Source organism: Notamacropus eugenii, chromosome 1 (genome assembly GCF_028372415.1).
Source record: "Notamacropus eugenii isolate mMacEug1 chromosome 1, mMacEug1.pri_v2, whole genome shotgun sequence".
NCBI lineage: Eukaryota > Metazoa > Chordata > Mammalia > Diprotodontia > Macropodidae > Notamacropus > Notamacropus eugenii.
The window spans coordinates 389,351,153-389,376,550 of record NC_092872.1 but is presented as its reverse complement, the minus strand read 5'-3'; the positions used below and the strand labels follow the sequence as shown (position 1 = coordinate 389,376,550).

Sequence of the window (25,398 nt, the reverse complement as noted above, 5' to 3'; positions counted from 1 at the left end):
CAGTTTCCTCATCTGCTCAGTGAAGGGGTTGTATTCCAAAGGGGGAATTTTTCAGATCTAAATCTATAATCCTATGATACACTCATATTTATACGTTGCTTTAAAGTTTTATGAAGTGTTTATTTCATAATGTCTTTTTGTAAAGTAAGTGATTAAAACACTACCCCCTTATAATACAAAAAGGGAGGCAGCTTTACAAGACGATGGGTGTCAGAGCATTTGAGACTAGAATTCAGGTCTTCTAATCCCAAGACCTAAGCTTTTAGTTTCTGAATTACTGAACATCTATGTCTTAAAGAAAATTATGATGTGAAAATTATGATGGCAAAACACTCAGAAAACACTGAAAGTACTGTGGAAATCAGACCTTCAAATTGTTCTAAGACTAGTAAGAATAATAGGAGGGGAGATTCATATTTTCTTAAGCAGCCTCATAAAAATAGCATACAGTGACTTTTCCAGAACTATATATAGTCTTTGAAATCAGAGACCATTTCTTTTACAATATTTACACAAAGAAAGTTTGTTTCATAAATAACTTCAAAGATCTTCCTGAAATGCTTCCTTAGGGAGTAAATTACCAGTAATTCTACGAAGATTTGTTCTTGGAGACTTTTGGAGATATTTTTTCAAATTACTTCATGATCAAAACTGATTTATCATTAATCCTTGTCTATCCTTCTTTGATCCATCTGATTATCTCTACCTTGATAAATTTTTATTGCCTGTTAATGCTGAATTTCAATTTCTTAGAAACAGCTTTAACAAAATTAAGGCTTCTTTTTAAAGTTCTTGGGTTTTGCCAGCAGCAGAGTACAAGCTCTGGAGGTTCCTACAGCAGCCAAGACTATTGAGCACAGTGTGCCTGTTCCGGAGGAGCAGACTTCTTAAATTCAGAGAGTTTGCTATCAGGTGACGATTTTTTTTTTTGGGACCACAAAAATATCCTGAAGGCCATCTGCTAAAGCATGGACTGGTTATTATCTGTGTCGGTAGAAGCAGCATGCACAGTGACAAAATCTTGGAAAGTATTAAAATGAAGTTCTGCCACAAATTTTTCTTTAGAATGAAAACTAAGTTGCTTAAACCTAGCTGAAGAGCTGACATATTGTCTACTTCAGACTCAGCCTCACAATACCCATTTGGCATTTGTCCATAGTGTTCATTTGGGCAGCTAGGTGATGCAGTGGATAAAGCACCAGTGCAGGAGTCAGGAGGACCTCAGTTCAAATCTCACCTCAGACACTTGACACTCACTAGCTGTGTGACCTTGGGCAAGTCACTTAACCCCAACTGCCTCATCCTGGGTCATGTCCAGTAATCCTGATGAATATCTGGTCACTGGATTCAGATGGCTCTGCAGGAGAAGTGAGGCTGGTGACCTTCACAGCCCTCCCTCACTCAAAACAAAGTCAAGTGCAAGTCATGTCATTACTTCTCTGATGGCATAGTCTTCTTTGGCAATGAAGGATGAACACACACATAGTGTTCATTTAAACCAAACATTAATAAGTATGGCAAGGTGTCAATGAATACATACTGGTCTAAAAATAAGACATGTTAAAATCCAGGGAAAATGAAAAGAAAGGTTAGAAAGGAAATATCTTTTGTGATATTAACAGCAATACTGTATAGACATAACAGATAAAATTAGAGGCTTTTCCAGAGGCAACCACAGAAGCCCAATGAAACCAATTAATTTTCCCCCAAGTATGCTGATGTTGTAAAGATATTTAAATCAAGCACAAATATAGGATGTAAGAAATATGGACTCTAGAAAAGAGTATAAGTATCTGCCAGAGTTAGACCCATATTTAAAATGCTGAAGGGTAATCTTTAGGACAGTTCTTAATGAGAATTCTTTTGTTTTGATTTCATGTTCACCAAGCAAGCTTCTGAGCTATACGCAATTTGGTTTTCTGAATTCATACGTACATACACACAGACAAGAACATCTAGACTTAGCTACTATACCCATTGTAAATGAACAAACTGGCAGTCTGGCTTTATGATAAGTTTGCTTAGCATCAATTAATTCATGTGAACTGGAAGTACTAATAAAACTCAGTTACAGGATCCACAAGACTGAAAACTTTAGATGGGTAGATACACCATGGTGCACTAACCTTGGAAGTCCTTCCAGAAAAACTTTGTCATCTTAACACAAACACCAAAAATATCAAAAGCTGTCAGATTTGCCAGTCCTTCAACCTAGCAAGGACCTAGTCAGAAGGGCAAGAAAGTCCTGTACTAATTTTAAATCGAATAATTAAGAGATAGCATTAGTGAAACAAATGCTGAACTAAAAAAATCTTAGCACTTCTGGAAACAATTTCTCTAAGATTATCAAATCATTAAGTGCCTAATGATTACATGTTCAGAGGTATTTTCACTAAGGTAGCTTAAAGTATCTCTGCATTCTTTCATTCTTTTTGCCAGACAATAGTCATAATTTAAAACCAACAAATTTGATAAAGAAAACTGACCCTCAGAAGATATTAAGACACATTCTACTCTCCACTCCCTGCTTTTCATTCAGCTCCCTGATGTAACTATCAAAGAGACATTTGAAGGCATTATTTCTTGTACTTTTTTTCCTTCAAATACTTTTCAGCACAATACAGTGCCTGGCACACAGTGAATGCTTAACAAATATTTGTTAACTTACGTTCAAGTCCACTTCTAACTGAATGTGACCAGTTGTCAACTATTAATGACTTAAGTTGAGAAATTCAATGAATCTCTAGGCAGAAAAGTATGAACATCAGATGGATGACCACATGGAACAGTCTCACTTGAGGTCCAAGGATTCAGAGAATATCCCTTCTTCCTTATCTCTAAAAGAGGTAACTTGCGCACTGAAGGGATAGTTCACTGGTTAAGCAGCATAGAAGGGTATACCTGCTGTGTCTCATTTAATGAATCTTTGCATCCATATGTGCACAAAGCTATTACATACAATATTTAGTAATGTAAATGGAGACAATACATAGTTATGTATATGTCCTGTCTCTTTCATTAGACCAAACGCTCCTTATGAGAAATTATCATGTTTCATTCATTATATCTGCATCCTTAGTAACTAATGAGATTATATAGGTAAAGTACTATGTAAATGTTCACTTTTAAGATGAAGCTGAAAAAAAAAAATCCAACACACCAAAACCCTCACGAAACCAAAAGAAAAACCTCAACTTTACAGGCTGCTGGCACACATTTTAGAGAACAAGTTTGCTTTTTTTCTATTTTCTCAAAATTGCCTTTTTATGTTTTTGCTGTTCAGGATGGCAAACAGAAAGAAAACCAATTAAGACTTGACTAGATGATGACATTCGACTGCCAGACATTTCTAGCCCTCGCTACAGTATCTATGAGAATATAGGAGGAAGACAATAGTGAAATGCTGTACAGGAATACTTTACTACTAGTCGTTTTCAAACATCTTTCACTGGCTAATCTGAAGAAATGTACCTTCGATAAAGATGACTTTTTTCCCACAATGCAGTGAAGATATTTACCTGTTTCTCGTCATCTGGCATATCTTTTTCCAATCTCAGTAAGTATTCTTCTTCTAGTTCTGAGGGATTCACATCATCACCCAGTTTATCTTTTGGCTCTTCCACTCCTGGATCCTCCTTGTCTTGAAATGAGTCATTACAGTCATGAAAGCACTCATCTTCTCCCTGGTCCTGAACATCCTTTAGTAGTTTGCTGTTAATATACTCATCTTTTAAACTAGACACCAGGGGGCTAGCACACTCTGATTCCTGGGGATCAGTAACCTTTAAACCATTGAACAAGTCCTCCGGAGGCCTAGAATCTTCTGCTCTCTCCCCCATGTTGACTTCCATGGGGGGCGTGGGGTGTAAGGATAGGAACTTTGGGAGACAAAGAGAAAAAAAATTATTTAAGTTGGCCAGTGCTGTAAACAAAAAGGATACTGTTTGCATATATAAAAAATGTTTCCTTATAGGTATTCAAAAAGTTGTGCATAGTACTATTTCACATTCATTGAAAAGAGTAAAGCTGTCAAACATATAATCCAAGAGAAGAAATACAGATAATTTTAAATGAAGACCACTTTCCAGGTCAAATGGATTACCAGGACTTCTCATGCATAATAATTAACCTTTTATCTTTTCCTTGCTAAACCTTTGTTGGAAATACCACTCGATGGGATCACTTGTCCAATGTTTATTAAGCACCTACGGTGTACTGAACAATGAAAGAGAAGGAAAAATTTGGCCATAACTTGATTTCTCCTCTCCTAGAACTTCCTAGTAGGAGAATAAGACCAGAACTTTCCCTCCATAGAATTTACTAGTAGGGGAATAAGACGTAAGTACTAAGTAGCAGGGAGCGGTCACATGACAGTCAGAATAAATGAATGGGCCTGGATTGCCTGCCCCCTCCCACTTCTGCACAATGACATAACATAATATGGTCAGAGGATCGGAAAGAGAACCATGAGGGTCATCGAGGCAAACAGCCTCATTTTTCCAGAGAAAACAGGTCCGAGAGGCGAGAGGACTTCGAATGAGGTCATACAAGGGGGAAGGGGAGAGGAAACGGAGGGAGGGAGGAAGAGGCGAAGAGAGGTGGGGGAGGGGAGGAGAAAGAAAGGAGACAGGCACGTACACATGAAGAGGCAGAGACAGACGCAGGGACACAAGAGAGGCAGAGACAGACACGCAGATACCAGAGGAGACAGAGACAGTAGTGGGAGAGAGGAATCTAGAGAGAGTTTATTTGGGGGAGGGGAGCGGAGCATTCCCAGAACCAATCCAGGCTCCTCCCCCCTCCATGGGGGTTTTGGTGGGATAACGCCGAGCAGGTAGCCCGGCTTCCCCCTCAGCTCCGAGCACGAACCCCGCCTCAGGCCTCGCCTCGGAAGGCCGGACGGATAGGGACGGATAGCCCGGCGCCCCGCTGCCCACAACGGCTCCGTTCCCTCCCCTCCCCTCCCCCAGAGGTAGCGGGATCGGTCCCAATATCCCCGACCCTGGAGTCCAAGCTCCTACGTGCCCAGGGCCCGAAACGTCTACGCCTGCTTCCTCCCCGCTCTCACCGGAGGCCTGTCAGGCCCGGCCCGAGGGCTCTTGCTCCGCAGAACCAGCAGTCCCGACGCTGCTTCACCTTCTGCCCAACTTTCACCCTTCACCTCTCTGCGAGCCGGTGCACTTCCGCTCGCGCCGACCAATGGCTTCGGCGCCGCGAAGAATTCTGGGAGTCGTTCTGCGGGCCCTGGGGCGGGGAAGGCAACGACTCCCGCGGAGCTACGTCACTGTACGGACTATGTCTTAGGCAGGTAGACGCCATGTTGTGTTACGGCGGTGAATCAGCTGTGTGAGAGACTGGGAAGCCTCTGGGAAAAGAGCACCGAGTGTCCCTGCCAAATTTTACGCTCTGTGAGCCTTCAGCAGTTATCCACAATAAGACAGGTAAACACAGCACACAGGAGGGCTGCTAGCACATTTGGTCATACAGGAAAGACGCTAAGAAGGGGGTCATGATCTTATTTTAGTCCAGTTTTCTCAGGGGAGGATTGCTGATGATGAGAGCACAAACTCCTGTAGCATTCCCTGAAACAGGGGCAAATACCCCTAAGTCTGGATGAGGCCAGTGGAGGCAGGCACAGCTTGTGCTGCTGGATCCCCCAAGTCTTGATGGGGGTGCAGATGAAGGCCAGCTCGGCATTCCAGCTTGCGCACTCAACCCTAAGGTTCCCCCCTCCCACAGCCTCAGTGGGGGCCAGTTGAGGCAGGCGCAGAGTCTGTGCATTCAACCCTAAGGGCTCCCCATTTACTGACCACTGACCACCTGCTTTATAAGGTATCAGACAAAGAAGGTGTATTGCCCGCAGTAACCTGGCAAGTTTACATCACCTCATCCCTGTACCTTACTGTGCAGCTGTGGTGGATGTTTATGTTATTACCATTATATATGTTATGTTATGTTATTACCATTATATAACTCTGCACAAGCGTGGTGGAGATGTTTTGAACCATAACTGTGGGAGCTCATATCTAATACCTGGGAACAGTAGATTGATATGGCTACAGATCCTGGGAGCCTGAACTCTAAGAAATAATAACAAAAATTCAATTTACACACACTAAAGTCACCTTACCTACAACCCATCCATTTCATTTAGAGTCCTCCTGGGAGTAGGAAACATACAGCCACCCACCCTCCCCTGTAGAAACTAGCCTTTCCCCAAAACTCTCTAGGGTTTCTTCTGGTGCTTTCTGGGAAGCTGCTCAATCAACAAACATTTATTAAGCACTTACTGCAGGAGCTGTGCTAAGCAAGAAAGGGGGAAAAATAAACTGCCTCCAAGGATCATGTAAATATCGTTTAAAAAAATACAAATTGATACATAAAATGTGATAGGAAGGTAATCTCAGAGAGGAAAAGCCTTTTGCAGAAGTGAGATTTAAGTTGTCTTGAAACTTAGTTATTTAAAAAACAAACAACACAATAAACAGTCTCCCTCCCTCCTTTCTTCTTCCCCTCCTGCCTGTCTCTCTTTTTCTATGTAGTAGTGAGCTAATGCTGAATGGGTGTCCACAGTAAGTATGGCACCAGTACGGTTAGTCTGCTGGAGAGGGGGAGTTGGGTGAGTGTCTGAATCTAGATTTGAATTCAGGTTTTCCTGACTCCTGTCCGGTGCACCACCTAGCTGCCTCGTGTAATTTCTTGCCCTTCCTTACTGCAAACTATACCAGACATCAGAAGAAAACTTTCTAAAAATGATTTTTAAAAAATAGCCATGAAGCCTCAGCAGTTATTTTTTTAGTGACAAACAGTATGGCTAAGATGGTGGTTTAGAAACTGGCTATGAACGGTGGTTGTTACTGCCAGGGATAAATGGATGAAGCTGATGTATTAAATAGTTTGTGAATATTCTGGATTGAGGAAGCCATTAAGAAGACTGCAAATTACATTGAAATCTAAACATGATATGGCTTATATACTAAGTTCCACTCCCTTTCACCCACTGTTGGCACCCATCTTTGGACAGAGAAAGGAAATTCAGCCACAGTTGGCATGAATTGAACTAATAAAACCTTCTTTCTGGGCTCATTGGCTTGGACCACACAATTTATTCTGAGTTATGGAAAATATTTCCCAGCCCTCACATCATTATGTTAAATATCCATGCCTATTTAAGGAATAAAAAACCGGTAATGTGATGGCCCAAATGCTGCCAGGTAACTTGACTTCAAGCATGATGACAGTTGCTATTAACCCTGAAGTAAAAGAAAAGCTATTTCTTTGTTCCTTCCCAAACACTGCAGTTCCTGGATCATTGTGCTTTGTGGTCTGGATGCAGAGGTTCAGAGAGGAGGATTGAGAAAAGAGACAAAAGGGTCGCACCCAATGGGATACTTTCTTCTTTGATTTGGGAAGGATAAGTGGCCAACTTCTCTCTGTGTGATAGGAGCCAATACTCTTGAAAGAAAAGGGTCCTGTTCTGGCCGTTGGCCCCATTCTTCAGGGATACCACTTACTAATTAGCAAAGCAAGAAGCAATCATTTATTAAGTGCTTACTATGTGCTAGAAACCACAATAACTCTAAAATTACAAATACAAGTAATTAACAAATATTTACTGAACTCCTATTTTGGTCAAAAGAGACTTCCTAAAGATACTCTGGGGATAAAAAAAAAAAAGAATAAGAACCAGTATTGCCCTCATTGAGCCTAGTTAGAGATATAAAGCATACTTTTGTGAAGTGTTAGCTTTCATAATGCAGGTAACATGGAGGTATCTAAACTTTAAAAAGTAGTATAGAAGTTGAGAGGAGGGAGATATCACTGGTTCCATAGGACCAGAAAGGTTTCATGGAGGAGGGAGGACTGGAAATGGGTCTTGAGGGATGATGGTTAACACTGAGATAAACAGAGGGAAAAGTAGAGAGTCTCATGGGCAGGGGAAATGCTTTTGTTCCTTCAAAGGATGATAAGATTTAACATGAATTCTCTGATAGCTTCCAATAAAATCCAGATAGGTAGAAAAGGGAGGCAGCAGAAAAGGTCTTCCAGGTAAGGGGAAAAGAAGTGGCATATCTTTTCTCACCCCTCCAACTCCTTTCCAGTCCCCTTGGTACTATTCTAGTTTAGGCTTTCATTTCTTTTTTCCTCTTCATTCTCTATTTGACTGTACTCTTCTGAATTTCTCCATGAGGCCCCAGGAACTTCCTCATCTTGTAAGACCACATCAACCTTCTGGGGCTTCTCTGATTGAAAGGCAGAGAGCACCTCCAGAACCTTGAATTTAGGAGGACATCTAGGCCAGCCATCTCTTTATTTACTACCCTGATGGGCACTCTTTGGGATTTGGATTTCTCCATCATGCCCCAGTGTGGGACACTTTACCCTTTCCCCCTCCACTTTTCAGTTTCCTTTTGTACACTATTATCTTCCCCTTTTAGATTATAAACTCCCTAAGGGCAAGGGCTATTTGTATTTGCATTCCCAGCACTTAGCACAGTGCCAACACATAGTAGGTATAATAATTTTTCATTTCTTTTTATTGATATTTGTCATTTGTAAGGAGGTCATTTCTCCTCCTTAGGAGGTTATTGAGCTGTTTGAAACTTGTGCTATGGGATATAAAAATTTATTTAAGGTCTCAAACATTCCTCAGATTAGAAGCCAAAAAGTATAGTTATAGTTTCCTGAAATAAATCACCTTGCCTTATTTCAGGAATGGATTCTGCTCTGTAGGCATGTAAATCTCCCCTCTCAATCAGCCCATTTCCAACTCTCTAAATTTAGTTTAACCTGTAACCTGACTTAGTTGACTAGGTTTATTTCCTTAGATGTATAAGATGTTAATTGCTTAGCTAAATTTGTTCCACTTTTATGATATTAAAGGAAGCATAGGATTATGAATCTTTAAAAAATTTCTATATCCTAGAAGAATGTATGAGAATGCAGTATGTAAAAGAACAAGTTCTCTGTCACTCTGACATAATTTTGTCTATTAAAAACCTCTTTAGCCTCTTAATTTTTTTTCAGGATTTTTTTTAAACCTCCTAAACCCATGCTTGAGCATAATAAAACCTAGGTTTTTGACTTCTGAAATTTCTGCATTTTGGTAGATTTATTTCAGTACCACATAAATTCAAAGAGGAGATATTTCTCCCATAACATAAAATAAATGTTTTTGACTGACTGACTTAGACTATTTTAATAGTCTGTTCATGGGTCTTTTCTTCTTCTAGTATCTTCTAGTATCTTTGTACTCCATATCACTTAGGAAACAATTTTTAGAAATTAATTTCTTAAAAATGGATATTGTTTAATCTTCATTTCCAAATATATCCTTTCCCTATTTTCCCCCACAATGAGCCATTCTTGTAACAAATGAAATAAACAAACAAAACCAAAAAACAAAGAAGACAGAGATGTGATAGACTAGAAGTAAAGACTCAGTCAGCCAGTCAACCGGTCAATCAATCAATCAGCAAGGATTTATTAAACATTTACTACCAGTGTCAGTCACTGTACTAAGCTCTAGGGATACAAAGAAGGGTAAAAACAGTCTTTGACCTGAAAGTTTTAGACACAGTCAATATGTAGATGTCTTGTGTAATTATGCTAATATGGAAGCATATATATCTACATATGGCCAAATCTTTAAAAAAATTTTTCTAGAAATATTAATAAATGACTTTTTTCTGGCCCCAAAACCCTTTCCAACACTTTTTTTTTTGTATTTGAAAGTATGCAGAAAACCGAGAATAAAAGGTATTTCTTAGGGAAATGAACTAGGAATGGAAACCATACTTTCAACAAAGAATACCTGTTATCTTATTAAATTCATTGCCTGCTCCATCCCTTGATGATAGGATTATGACCTGTCTAGTGGACATTTTTTCTTTTCTCTTCAGAAAAGATTAAGATATTGATCAGAGTGAGAAAATCCTTTTGATTACTGCAAGAGAACACTTGAAAGTAGTGGTCAAGGAAGGAACTGAATATTGACTATTGTTTTGGAATATTTATACGAAGCTGTATTTTCAACATATTAAAACTTTTATCTTCTTCAAGATGACAAATGTTACCTCAAATCATCTAGGGGGAAAGAACTATGGCTAAGGGCATGGAAAGACTATGACAGGTTCAACATTTCTCTCGTTATACTAGAAATGCTTGGAATTAGGATGTTAAATTGTTTCTGACAGATTTGTGTCTAAAACACAGAGTATGGTATTATTTTTTTCCTCCTTTGGCACTAACTTATTGAAAGGGAGAATGTTTTTGGAGGACTGATTTTGGGAGAAGAGGGTGAATTGTGATAACTGTCAAAAGGAAGGAAGAGAAAAAGGAAAGGAAGAAAAATAGGGAGATAAGAAGGAAGAAAAAAAGATGATCAATTATTCATTAAAAAAAAAAACAACAACCCAGAAAGGAACCAAAAGGAAACATGGACAAGTGGGATAGCTCTTAGAATTAATGTGACGAATTTAGTATATACCATTAAACAACAAAAACAACAACTTGAAGCTATATGTAATGAGATTTGTAGTATCATATATAATACCTTTTCCCTGTTCTTTATATATGGAAATACTTATATTTGTTGGTTTTTGGCAGGTTTAGAATTATGATGTATTAAATTTTTTCAAAAAAATTGGGGGAGCAGTTTAGCAAATCTAATTGGCACAAAAATAAAATCTTATTTGATATTGATTTAATTTGAAATAGCACTCTGAAAGTAATCTTATGTCAGGGTTATGACAATATCACTCCTCTACCTAAAACTTTCATTTATTTCCTCTTATCTTATAAAATACTGACTGGCACTCAAAATCCCCCATAATCTGGCTCCACTATGTTCAATCTTATCTCATTCTTCTTGTATTTTACATTCAAATTGTACTGGAATGCTTCCCTCTTCCGCTTACCTCACCCTCTCTCTCCCATCTCAGTATTTTTGCTCAAGCTATTTTTTGTACCTGAAATGTATTTCCTCTCACCTCTGTATACTGAAATTCTTCCCTACTTTCAAGGTCCAACAGAGATAATGCTTCCACCAAGTTCTCCTAAATAATATTCTTTCCCTCAAAGTTGTCATAGAACTTTTCCTGAATATTCTCTTTTTCGTTTATTTTATTCTTCCTCTTATTATAGATTTAGAATCTAAAGGGATGTTAGAGACCATCTAGTCCAATTTCAAGTCCATTACTTTACAAATGAGGAAATTGAGACCCCCAGATTTATCCAAGATCATGCAGGTAATGATAGGAGTGAGATATGAACCCAGGTCCCATTATTCCTAATCCATTACTTCCTCCCCCCCCCCCCCACAAACACACTTTATCCTACTTTTAAAAAAATAGTAATCGCTATTTCTTTTTTCCTCCAATTTATTAATTTGTTTGTTTTCAGTTTTTAATAATCATTTCCATAAGTTCCAAATTTTCTCTCCCTTCTGCCCCTCTCTGTCTCCAAGATGGCATGCAATCTTATATGAGCTGTACATATACATTTCTATTAAATGCATTTTCACATTAGTTATGTTGCATAGAAGAATTAAAATGAGTGGAAGAACCCATAAGAAAAACAAAACAAAATAAAACATAACAAAGGAGAAAATAGTCTTCTTCATTCTGCATTCTGACTCCATAGTTCTTTCTCTGGATGTGGATGGCATTTTGCATCATGAGTCCTTTGCATTGCTGTGAAGGGCGAAGTCTATCAAAAACAGCCCTTGCACACGGTGACTGTTACTGTGTATGATGCTCTAGCTCTGCTCACTTCACTCAGCATCAGTTCATATACGTCTTTCTAGGCTTTTCTGAAGTCTTCCTGTTCATTGCTTCTCATAGCACAGTAGTATTCCATTATATTCATACACCACAACTTGTTCAGCCATCCCCCAATTGATGGGCATCCCCTTGATTTCCAGTTCTTGGCCACCACAAAGAGAGCTGCTATAAATATTTTCGTACATGTAGAACATTTTCCATTTTTATGATCTCTTTGGGATACAGTCATAGAAGCGATATTGATAGGTCAAAGGTTATATACATTTTTGTAGCCCTTTGGGCATATTTCCAAATTGCTCTCCAAAATGATTGGATCAGCTCACAGTTCCAACGACAATGAATTAGTGTTCCAACTCTCCCACATCTTTTCCAACATTTATCATTTTCCTGTTCTGTCATGTTAAACAATCTGACACGTGTGATGTGGTGCCTCAGAGGTGTTTTGATTTGTATCTCTCTAATCAAGAGTGATTTAGAGCATTTTTTCATATGACTATAGAGAGCTTTAATTTCTTCTTCTGAAATGGCCTGTTCATATCCTTTGACCATTTATCAGTTGGGGATGTATCATGCTTTTGTACTTTTCTTCCCTGTTCCCAATTAGATTGTAAGCTCCTTGAGAGCAGGGCTTCAAGTATATCTTTGTATCCCCTGTGCCTAGCATATTCTAAGCACTTAATAAATGTGTGTTGAATAATTATGAAAATAGATCACTTAAAAGGAGGGAGGAAATCTTGTCACTCTAGAGTGGGGGCAGGTGATTCCATTGTTATCTTCTGTTAAGGTTTACAAGGCCAAAGGAGAGGATAGCTTAGTTGTCCAGTATTAAAACACCAACTACAAATCTGGATATTTAACATATCAGAAGAAAGATGATATCCACTTGGAGATTGGAATGATGGGCTTTTGACCTTAGGGTAAGTCATGAATTTTCTTTTGAGATATATTTCTATCTCTATCTTTATCTGTCTGTCAATATATATGTGTGTATGTGTGTGTGTGTGTGTGTGTGTGTGTGTGCATGCGCGCGCACAAAAATGTTTTAACATATAGGGGAGTAAGCTGGCACAGTGGTTAGAGCACTGGGTTTGGAATCAAGAAGATTCATTTTCTTGATTTCAAATCTGGCTTTAGACACTTCCAAGCTGTGTGACCCTGGGCAAGTCACTGAACCCTGTTTGCCTTAGTTTCCTCATTTGTCAAATGAGCTGGGGAAGGAAATGGCAAACCACTCTAGCATCTTTGCCAAGAAAACCCCAAATGGGGTCATGGAGAGTTGGGCATGACTGAACAACATGCTTTGACTCCTGATTCTAGATCACTAGCACTATTTCTTATTTCACAATATAGATTTAGATCTGGAAGTGAAATCAGGGACTATTAAGTTCAACCTCCTCATTTTATAGATGTTAAAAATGAGGATTAGAAAGGTTAAATGATTTGCTTGGAGTGGCAGAGCTGGGATTTGGATATGAGCCCTTTGGCTCTGAAGCAAGCACTTTCCACCTTCAAGCCATATTATGAAACTGGACCTTTGGGGGGAGAAGTAGCAAGCAATAATGCAACGAGCAACTCAGTCATAACCAGTAATATAAACATCACAAAGTGTTTGCCTAAATTGTTTGGAAAATCTATTGAAATGCTACATTGTTTAGAGACTTCCTTGGGAAGGCATTGTGATTAATCAGCATAACAAGTTCCCTGCCACTTTGTATTATGAAGTCTTGATGGATTTATGCAGCCCCCTGAACACTATTGAATGACATCTCTTAAATTTTATTCATGGCATGAATTGTGGCATAATAGTTGAAGGAGACAGACATTGTCTAGTCTTAATTTCTACAGTTTACGGATGATACAAGAAGTACTGTCATTGAACCAATTCACCCAGGTCATTTAGCTAGTTTAAGATAGAAATAGGACTAGAACTCAGATTTCTGGATTCTCAGTTTAGGGTTCTTTTCAGCGGTACTACCCCTATTTTAATTGTTGTCTTCTCCATTTATCTTCTACTTATTTTGTATTTCCATTATATCTATTTTGTATTTATTTATCTTCATACATGTTCTTTACCATCAGCAGAATGTAAGGTCCCTGTGTGCTTGTCTCTGCAGCACGTAGGACAATAAAGATAGAGTAGGCACTTAAAATGTAAAAAGTCAAATTGAATTAAACTTTTTCTGTTTTACTCTCATAGATAGAATAAAGAAAAGAAAGCAGAACTTTCATGAGTCCTACTTTTTCTATTTAGATGTAATAATCTGTCATAATAAATTAGCTTGTTTTAAGGAGGGGATATAATGATCTCTGAGATTTACTTAGTTCCTTCTTCTTTGGCTTTTGCAATTAATTTTAGATGAAACATTCTGAGTTGGGCCACAATAACTCTAAGCCTCCAGTTGGTAAACTTCCTAACACCTAGGCAAAGGTTGAGATCCCTGCTTAACCCTACATTTAGATCTGTCTCTAGTTAATTCCTGACCTCTTTGTGGTTAAGGCAAAATTCAAGTATTTGGGTAACAAAACAGCAGGTTAAATGATAGTATCGATGCATATATAGGTGTAGGAAAGGGGAGTTTGGGGAAAGAGTTGTTTTTTTCTTGAGACTTCCCTCAGCCTGGGTCAACATCCCCTCAGTGGATAGAGTGCTGGATCTGGAGTCAGGAAGACCTGTGTTCAAATGTAGCCTCAGACGCTAGATATTTGACCCTAGGCAAGGTACTTAACCTTGGTTTGCCTTAGTTTCCTCAGTTCTAAAATGGGGATAACAATGGCACCTACCTTTCAGGGTTATTGTGATGATCAAACAACATCTGTAAAAAGCACTTAGCACAGTGTCTGGCACATAGGAGGCATTACAGAAATGTAATTCCTTTCTTCTAGAGAACCAGTGACTCTCCTTGCTATTCCTTCTCTTTGCCACAACTTTGCTCCTTAAAGGTGTTCTGGAAAAGCTATTGTTGTCTCCAAACTTTGAAATCCAGACCTTGAGGATTTTTCTCTCTGGTTTTGTGATAGCTTCTTCCCTTTGTATAGTTTCTTTAGGGCATGGTCTAATCTCTCATATTTTGATGTAGTTCATTCAAAGTGGTATACAGCTCCTGTTCACACTCAATTCTGATTTTTTGATTCAATCAAAATATGTTCTTAACTAGTTAAGGTACTAGAACTAAAACTGTATGGGTTCAACTCCACCTTTACATTAAAAAATAGATACAACTATTAAAAATTGGGGTTAAGAGTTAAGAGTAGTACATTTTTAAAGCACAAGATAATGTAGATGATAGACTTTAAAAATCCTAATCCATTGTCCAATCATGCCAGCATTTAGGGTTTACAGAAAAATTCACTGTGGTTGTGTGATTTATTTATTTATTTTAAACCACAGTACGTTGGCTCTAATTTCACAGTGCACAGCACAGTGGCTAAAGCTTACTTCATCTTGATTCCTTGATGAATTCTACCTCAAGTAAGTTTTTTTTACCAACTTAGTCCTAACCTAGTGCTAAAAAAAAAAAAAAAAAAAAAAAATCCAGGCACAGAGGTCCTACGGAAAACTGACTCTAATTACTTAGTCACTCAACAAGCATTTTAAAAGCCCTTATTATGTGCCAGGCATGAAGGGTATACTTACATTTATATCATCTAGTATCAGCATCTCATATTTATAGAGCCTTTTTAAAACTTTTTACAGTTCAGTTATATGTTATCTCATTTAATCTTTATAATCCTGTGAAATAGAAAGGTATTATTCTAATTTTCCAATGCTTATTATCGTTCCTGGCACGTATAGGTGCTTAATAAATATTTATTGACTGATGATAGATGAGGAAACTAAACCACAGAGAGATGAAATAACAGCTCATTAGTGACAGAATGGAGACTATAATTTGGGCTAAAGGATCATGACTTTTAGAGAAAGAACTTAGAGACCATCTAGACCATTTACAATAATTTTTCACAAGTTGCAACTGGAGCCTAGAGAGGATGACTTGCTGAACATCAGCTTGTTAGTAGTAGAATGAAGATTTGAGTTAAGATTTTTTTGAGTCTAGGGCTATTTCTACCATAATGTCTTAATAAACTACAAACAGAAACATATACAACCCTAAACACCACTTCTATTAACTTTCTGAAGAGAATCTTGCTTTTGGACATATATATGATTTAACCTTGAGCAAATGATTATATTTGCTACAGAAATGAACATTGGGAAATTGGGAAATACTAATAGAGATTAAACTCCTGATTATTAGTGGTTAGTTAGTTCCTTAATAACTGGGGTAAATTAGGAGATTTAGATGAATTCAATAGACTAAAGCAAATTCTCATTTATTCCACAAATACCCCACATAATACTCTGCATCAGCTAATTCCTTCCAAAAATGATATACCCAAATGCAGGTGGAGTAAGTCTTAAGTGTGATTTTAAGGTGAGAATAGTTCTGAGATCGTTAACAATCGTTATCATTTACTATGATAGAATCTTAGAATTTTAAGAATTGTAAAGAATTTCCGAGGTCACTTAATCTAATCCTTATCTAAAATGTGAGCTCCTATGACATGCCTAATAAATGACTATCCAACTTGTGCTTGAACACCTTCATCAATGGGCCAATCATTTCTGTTTGAAGCAGTTTATTCTACTTTTGGAGAGCTCTCATTTGTGAAAGTTTTCCCTTATATTAATCTCAACTATAAGGCATAATTTAATATAAGGAATAGAAACTTCTATCCATTAGTTCTTTCTGTAGCTTCTGATTTGCCTTTCAAAGTCCAGTAATGAGGACTTATTAAGTGCTGATTTTGGACCAGGTAATGTGCTAAGCCCTTGGGATACAAAGAAAGGCAAAACCAGCTTTTGTTCTCAAAGGGTATACCATCTAATAGGGAACACAAAGTATAAATAACTAGGTATATGAAATATGTATTTGTATATGTATACATACATAGATTTGGAATAACTGGAAGGTAACCTGAGACAGGAAGGCATTAGCAGCTGGAGGGACCAGGAAAGTTCTGCAGAAAGTAGCATTTGAACTGAATTTTGAGGGAAGCCAGGGAAAACAGAGGGCAGAGATGAGGGAGTGGAACATTCCAGGCATGGGGAACAACAGGTGCAAAATCACAGAGAAAGGAGATAGTGTTGTATGAGAGGGACTGTAAGCAGGCCAAGTGACCAAAGGGTAAAGTTCATGGAGGAGAATGTGAAATGGTAGGAAGGGGCCGGTAATGAAGAGCTTTATGTGCTAAACAGAAGAGCTTATTTTCAGTCCTGGCATTAACAAGGGATTATTGGAGCTTATTGAGCAGGGCAGTGACTTGTTCAGTCCAATGTTTTAGAAAAATCAGCTTGTCAGCTGAGTGGAGGAGAGATTGGAGAGTTAGGGCTGGGCAGATAGACCTGAGAATGATCTGCATAGAGATAATAATAAAATCTATGGGAATTGATGAGGTCATCAGACAAAAGAGTACAGAGGGAGAAGAAGGCCCAGGATACAAACTTTGGGGACACCCATGGTTAGCAAGTAACCTTGATGAAATTTGAACAGGGTGACCAGTTAGAACGATACTGCAATAGTCAAGGTGAGAGATGAGGAAATAGGACTATGACCATGTCAGTTGGAGGGGGCATTTAGGAGAGATATTGTGAAGGTAGAAATGGTAAGACTTGGCAGTGGATTAGATGTGTGGGGTAAGGGTATGCTGTTGAGGATGATGTTGAAATTGTGAAGCTATGTGAACAGGAGATGATGGTGCCCTTGACAGTAATAAGAAAGTTCTAAAGAGGGGATGGTTTTAGGGGAAAGATAATGAGTTCTGTTTCTGACATGCTGAGATTGAAATGTCTAAGGAACAGCCAGTTGGAGATGTTTAAAAAGCAAATGGAAATCAGGAGAGAGAGGGCCTGAATACACAGATCTAGGAATAATCTGTATGGAAATGAAAATTGAACCCATGGGAGCTGATATCAGAAAATGAAATAGTTCAGAATAAAGAGAGAAGAGATCCTGGAATACATCCTTGGAAGTAACCCATGATTAGTGGGCAAGACCTAGAGAAAGAACCATTAAAAGAAACTGAGGATGAGTGGTCAGACAGGTAGGAGAACCAGGGGAAAGCAGTATCACAAAAACCCCAAAAGAAAAGAGTATCTAGGAAAAGGGGATCAACAGTATCACATGCTGCAGAAAGGCCAAGAAGGATGAGATTTGAGAAAAGGTCATTTGATTTGTTCATTCATGAGTAACTTTAGAGAGGGCAGTTTCACCTGAATGGGTATCATTCAACTGAAAGATGAGGTCAAAAGTCAAATTTCAGAGGGTTTAGAAAAGACTGAAAAGAAAGGGAATGGAGGAATGAGTAAAAACTACTTTCTTAAAGACTACTCTAGCATAGCCTAGAAGGAGAGCAATAATGAAGTATGATAGTGGGAATGGGATAGGGTTTTGTTTTTTGTTTGTGGGCATATTCTTAGGTGCCAGAAGATAGAGACTGAAGAGAAGAGAGTGGGAATAAGAGGGAGGACAATTTTCTGGAGGATCTGAGAGGGGATAGGGTGAAGGAGGAATATAGAAGGGTTGATTGGCAAAAAGAAGGTCATCTCTTCATTAGAGACAGGATTAATGGAATAGATAGTTGGTCAAGATGTCTGAATGATGTAAGATGAGGAGAAAGGGAAAAGGGGGAACTCAGCAAATGGTCTCAATTATTTCTGTGAAGTATGAGTAGAGTACTTCAACTATGAGGGTGGGGGGAGGGATGCCATGGGAGGTTTGAGGAGAGGTGGTTGCTGTGGAGAGTAGATTAGAGAACTGATTAAGGAGGAATAGAATGATTTCTTTGCTGCAGGGAGGGCCCAATTGAGATTATATAATACATTTGTAGTGGACCAGGCTTCACAGTTTCATAATTTTCTATAACTTTTCAGGAGCATGTGAATAGGAGTGAAGGAGATAGATGCTAAGAAAAATTCAAGGTTGGGATTTGGCAAGGCAGTAGGACAAGGGGGAAAGGGATTCAAGGGTAGAAGATAGCATAGAGGTAAGTAGGTTCACCAAGAGATCAAAACAGGCAAGGGAAGAGACTGTAGACAGTTCAGGGGTGATAGCCTTGGAAAGGATTGAGGGATGGAGGGAATGGAGATCATAATGAGGATGAAGAAAAGTGTTATGGTTTATAAGGCACAGGGAAAGATGGAATATAAAAGATTATAATCAGACAAAGGAATTTCAGAGTTTGGGAACAAGGAAGTAGAACACTTGTGGGTGATGGCAAGATCAGGGGTGTAATTACCTCTGTGTGTAGTTGAGGTGGTATAGAGGAGGTCAGGCAGCCGAGGACTCACTTTGTTATTTTTTTTAAAAATCAATTAATTTATTTTTAGTTTTCGACAGATACTTCCACAAGATTCTGAGTTCTGATTACCACTTCCCCAATCTGCCCTCCCTTCTATCACACCCCTCCCTTCTCTTATCCCCATGCCTTCTATTTTCTTGTAGGGCAAGATAGATTTCTATACCCCATTGCCTGTATATCTTATTTCCCAGATGCATGTAAAAACAATTTTTGACATTTGTTTTTAAAACTTTGAGTTCTAACTACTCTCCTTTCTCCCTCCCCACCCATCTCCACTGAGAAGGCAAACAATTTAATAAAGGCTATACATGTGTAGTTATGCAAAGCACTTGCATAACAGTCATATTATGAAAGACTAACTATATTTCCCTCCATCCTGTCCTGACCCCCATTTATTCTATTTTCTTTTTTGACCATATCCCTCCTCAAAAGTGTTTACTTCTTATTACCCCTCCTCCCACTTGCCCTCCCTTCTATTATCCTTCCCAACCACCACTTCTCCCCTTACCCCCATTTTCCTGTAGTGTAAGATAAACTTTCATGTCAAATTGAGTGTGCATGTTATTCCCTCCTTAAGTCAAATGTGATGAGAGTGAGGTTCACTCTTTCCCTCTCAACTCCCACTTCTCCTCCATTGAAAAAGTTTTTTCTTGCCTCTTTTATGTGAGATAATTTGCCTCATTCTGTTTCTCCCTTTCTCCTTCCAATATGTTCCTGTCTCATCCCTTAATTTTATTTTTTTAGATATCATCCCTACCTATTCAACTCACCCTGTGCCTCTGTCTATATGTATATAATCTCTCCAACTACCCTAATATTGAGAAAAGTCCTAAGAGTTACAGATATGATTTTTCTGTGTAGAAGTGTAAACAGTTCAACTTTAGTAAGTCCCTTATGGTTTCTCTTTCCTGTTTACCTTTTCATACTTCTCTTGATTCTTGTGTTTGAAAGTCAAATTTTTTATTCAGCTCTGGTTGTTTCAACAAGAATGGTTGACTGTCCTCTACTTCAATGAATGACCATTTCCCCACCCACCCCCCCGAAGTATACTCTCAGTTTTGCTGGATAGGTGATTCTTGGTTTTAATCCCAGATCCTTTGACCTCTGGAACATTATATTCCAAGCCCTGAGATCCCTTAATGTAGAAGCTTCTAGATCTTGTGTTGTCCTGATTGTATTTCCATAGTACTCTAATTGTTTCTTTCTGACTGCTTGCAATATTTTCTCCTTGACCTGGGAGCTCTGAACTTTGGCTACCATATTTCTAGTTTTCCTTTTGGGATCTCTTTCAGGAGGTGATTGGTAGATTCTTTCAATATCAATATCAATTTTACATCAGGGCAGTTTTCCTTGGTAATTTCTTGAAAGATGATATCTAGGCTCTTTTTTTGATCATGGCTTTCAGGCAGTCCAATAGTTTTTAAATTGTCTCTCCTGGACCTATTTTCCAGGTCAGTTGTTTTTCCAATGAGATATTTCACATTATCTTCCATTTTTTCATTCTTTTGGTTTTGTTTTATAATTTCTCAATTTTTCATAAAGTCATTGGCTTCTATCTGCTCCATTCTAATCTTTAAGGAATTATTTTCTTCAGTGAGCTTTTCCATCTGCCCAATTCTGTCTTTTAGGGCATTCTTTTCCTCGTTGGCTTTTTGGATCTCTTTTGTCGTTTGGGTGAGTCTATTTTTTAAAGTGTTATTTTCTTCAGCATTTTTTTGAGTTTCCTTTAGGGAGCAGTTGACTTGTTTTTCATGATTTTCTTTTCTTTTTCTTTTTGATATATTCATTTTATTTATTTTTAGTGTTCTACAATCACTACCATAAAACTTAGATTTTTCCCCCTTACCTACTCCCCTCCCTCCCCAAGACAGCATACAATTCTATGTAGGATCTACACATACATTCCTATTGAATACATTTTCATTATAGTCATGCTGTGTAGAAGAACTAAAATAAATGGGAGAAATCATATAACAAATCAAAACATAATACACACACACACACACACACACACACAAATGATCTGCTACATTCTGCGATTGAATTCCATAGTTTTTCTTCTGGATGTGGAAGGCATTTTGCCTTAGAAAACCATTGGGAATTTTTTTTTTTATGTCCTTGCATTGCTATGAAGATCCAAGTCTACCAGAAAAAACTCTTGCACACTGTGGTCATTGCTGTGCACAAAGTTCTCCTGGTTCTGCTCCTTTTGCTCAGCATCAGATCATATAAGTCTTTCCAGGCCACTCCGAAGTCTTCTTGTTCATCATTTCTTATAGTGCAATACTATTCCATTATATTCATATACCACAATTTATTAAGCCATTACCCAATAGAAGGGTATCCCCTCAATTTCCAGTTTTTGGCCACCACAAAAAGAGCTGCTATAAATATTTTTGTACATGTGGGGCCCTTTCCCATTTTTATGATCTCTTGGGGATACAGTCCTAGAAGCGATATTGCTGAATCAATGGGTATGCACATTTTTGTAGCCCTTTGGGCATAGTTCCAAACAGCTCTCCAGAATGGTTGGATCAGCTCACAGCTCCAGCAACAATGAATTAGTGTTTCATGATTTTCTTGTATCACTCTCATTTCTCTTCCCAATTTTTGCTCTACTTCTCTTACTTGATTTTCAAAATCTTTTCTGAGCTCTTCCATGGCTTAAAGACAATTCATATTTTTTGGAGGCTTTGGATATAGGAGCTTTGACTTTGTTGACTTCTTCTGTTTGTATATTTTGGTCTTCCTTGTCACCAAAGTAAGATTCTATAGTCTGATTCCTTTTTTGGTTCTTGCTCGTTTTCCCAGATATTGATTTTTGAGCTCTTTGTCAAGATAGTTCTCTGCTTCCAGTGGAGTTGGGGGGTATATTGTCAGTCACTCAGTCCCCCAAAATTTGTGGACCTAGAGCTCCAGAAACAGTAGCTGCCACTGTTGCTGCATCTGCCACTGCTGCTGCTGCCAAGGACTCCTTTGTCTTGGGCTCTTCTACCCTCTCTCCCTTCCTGGTGCTGGGGCCTGACCACTCTACTATCTCACACAGATCCCACAGGTTTTTTTCCACTGATCTTCCCATTTGTCCTCAGCTTTTTGGGGGGTCATGAAGTTTGGAAACTGCCTGAGATTCAGCTCCGCCAAGGCCTACTCAGGTCCTGTCTACGCTGGCACAGCCCAAGCTGTTCTGTCCTGTGACCTTCCAGGCTGTCTTGGGATGGAGATTTGCTTCATTCTGTTATTCTGTGGGTTCTGCAGCTCCAGAATTTTAGAGTCATTTTTCACAGGTATTTGTCTGGGTTTGGGGGGAGAGTGCTAGTAAGTCTGTACTGTTACTCCAGCCCACTTTGTTATTTATTAAGGACTCACTCTATGCCAGACATTGAACTAAGTTTTGGGAACATAAGAAAAGGCAAGGAATAGTCTTTGCTCTCATGGAGTTCACAGTTTAATGGGAAATATAATGTGAAACCAATCTTGCACAAACAAAGTAAATACAGGATAAATAAGAGATAATGAACAGAAGGAAAGCACAAGTTTACAGGGTATCAGCAAAGATAAAGATCATAGAAAATGAGATTTTTACTGAGACTTGAAGGACACCAGGGAGGCCAGGAAGTAGTGATGAGGAGGGAAAAGTATTCCAGGCTTGGGGGATAGTCGTGAATATACCTCAACTCTGGAGATAGAGTATCTTGTGGAAGGCACAGCAAGGTCATGGGAATTGAGTAGACTGAATAATTGGGAATTTAGAGTACTTAAGAGGGTATGAGTATTTATATTCAAATCCCTTAGTATGAGGGCAGGAGGTGGAGAGGAGAGAAGATATTGAACCTATTGTAGAAGGAAAGGGAATGTCCTAGAGGATGGTAGATAAAGGCCACATGGATCTGGATTGGGTGATAAATTTGATAGCTTGAACCTCAAACAAGGAGAGATTATTTAGTGATGGTGGTAGAGAAAGTGTCTGGAAGTGGCAGTGGGGAACAAGGAACACCTCAAATCCTTCTCTACAACTGTTGAGTTGGGAAGTATGAAAGAAAAATGTAGTCAGTACTGGAAAGAGTTGCAAGAGAATTGGTATCTTCAGGAGACACCCAGGTTTCAGTAAGGGCCAGAAGAGAGGAGTGAGAAAGCAAGTCGTTTGTTCAAGATAAAAAGACAAACAGAACATGTCTACTTCTACTACATCAGAGATGTCAAATACATAGCCCATTGTTGCAAAGTGTAACCACTAGTGTGGCCTGTCCAGGTTAAAATGTGCAGTAATTAGGAAATATTTAATAAAATAAATAAAAACATAATAGAACACAGATAATGTTCATATGTGGTTTTCTGAGTTGGTATGTACCACAAGGGATTCTTTTGTGTAGTGGTCCCCATTTCATTTGAATTTGTCACTGCTGTAATACAAGACAGACTTTTATATGTTAGAAGACAGTAATCACGTCTACTTCTGTCCTCCCATCCTCAAGTCTTTCCTCCTCTTCTCTAACCATCTTCAGTTCTTTCTACTGAGCCCCAGATGATATATCTTGTTGTATTGGTCACTTAACCATTCACTTCAGCATGCATTTATTATTAGCTTTCTTTCCCTGTTTTTTTTTTTTTTTGGCAGAAGATGCTGTGGATGTTGAAAAGACCTTGTGGGAAATGGGGATCTGAATCAGAACGCAGGTGAACTGGTAGTGTGGCCCACCAATTCATAGGTCCCCAAACATATCAGTGGCTTCAGATAAGCAGAGGACATTGTGGTATGGTGGAGAGAACCCTAGTTTTGGAGTCAGAGAAGCCAAGTTTAATTCTTTTCAATTACTGTTTTTCTTACTTATTATCTGTATATTAGGCAAGTCATTTCTTTTCTCTGGGACTATAAAATGGGGAGGCAGGATTAGATTTCTGAATGTGTTTAAATCCTATAATCTGTGACTTTGCATTCAAATTGAAAGACATCCAGCAGATGGCATCATTGTACCTCTGAATTCTTGGTCCAACTCATCTGTCCTTACACCTTCTTTGGAAAGGAGGCGGTTGGAAAGGTTTATAGACACTGCAGTGTCTAAAGAAGTGTTTACAAGTTTCAGCACGTAAGGAAGAAAGATGTCCCCACTCAGGGAGGGGAAGGAAGATCAGAAGAGAGTCAGCTACTAGCACAGCATGGAAGTAGGTTATTTTTTATGCACACTTTCCAGTCCTTACTACACCATGGTTATTCAGCCCCTTCCTTCCATTTTGCACACTGGTGGGGCTGGCAGTGAACCTTTTCCTCCCTGTCTTGAAAAGGCCACGGTTTGAAAGTACCAGTTGCCAAAAGAGGAAAGAAGAAAAAGGTGCAAAGGAAGAAATGGAAACCTCTCTTAGGGATTTAAAAGACATAAAAACACCTGCCACTACTGTTTGATTTTTGGAGATGAGTATTGAGTGATTAAAAAAAAGCAACCATATCACTTGTCACCCACTGTTCTGGAATCTTCCTCTGAGAAAGTAGAGACTTCATGTGAATAATCTGGAAGTGAAAAGGACACAGAACCGCTGCCTGCCTTTTCTGGTGCCCTCTGAGACAACAGTAATGCTTTAAGGCAGGCTGAAATAAAGATGTAGGACTGTAGAGATGGAAGGGACCTTAGAGATCATCTAATCTCATTTTATCCCTTTACAGATGAAGAAACCAAGGCTTATGAGGGCTAAGTGACTTGCCCAAGATCATGCAGGGAACAAGTAGCAGAACTGTATTCAAGCTCAGATCTTTTGGATTCCCTGGAGTTGGCCACCATGCCTCAACTGTCTTTGCCCCCAGAAGATCCTCCCATCTCTTCCTTCCATTGGTGAATTCCTCTCAGAACTCTCATTTTGAGGAGATGCCCAGGTCAACCATCCTGCATTCCTCTTTAGCCTCTGTTTATGACTCTCCAGAATTCACCATCTTCCTTTCCTGCCCCCAACCTTCTCCTCCTTTCCTCACACCCCACCCTCTACTTTTCACCTCTCCTTTCTAGGTTGTCTTTCTCTATTAGAATACGAGTTTTTTGGGGACAGAAACTATATTTCTTTTGGCTTATATTTCTATTCCCATCACTCATCACAGTGCCTGATATGTTTACTAAATGTTTGGTGACTTGACTCTGATTTCAAATCCTGTTCTATTTCTACCATATCACACTGTTTTGTACAGGTCATGCTGATGACTAAAAGTCACATTTGGGTGAGGAGCTATCAGGATAAGCATCCTGTATGTAACCCTGGGAGCATCCCCTAAATT

The 25,398-nt window shown here is 38.8% G+C and overlaps 1 protein-coding gene and 1 long non-coding RNA gene across 2 annotated transcripts in view; one reads left to right on the top strand and one right to left on the bottom strand.

The window, feature by feature from the left end:
* The window catches only part of TTC1 (tetratricopeptide repeat domain 1), a 52,120-nt gene extending 46,888 nt beyond the window's left edge, over positions 1-5,232 (bottom strand). Inside the window, exons 1-2 of the mRNA XM_072630874.1 lie at positions 5,069-5,232; positions 3,519-3,878 (exon numbers count right to left, since the gene is read on the bottom strand). Of these exons, the coding sequence (XP_072486975.1) occupies positions 3,519-3,851 (333 nt within the window). The 5' untranslated portion in view covers positions 3,852-3,878; positions 5,069-5,232. The remainder of the gene's footprint in view (positions 1-3,518; positions 3,879-5,068) is intronic.
* An 86-nt stretch (positions 5,233-5,318) lies between these two features.
* The window catches only part of LOC140518586 (uncharacterized), a 124,901-nt gene continuing 104,821 nt past the window's right edge, over positions 5,319-25,398 (top strand). Inside the window, exon 1 of the long non-coding RNA XR_011971961.1 lies at positions 5,319-5,441. This is a non-coding gene — a long non-coding RNA (uncharacterized lncRNA). The remainder of the gene's footprint in view (positions 5,442-25,398) is intronic.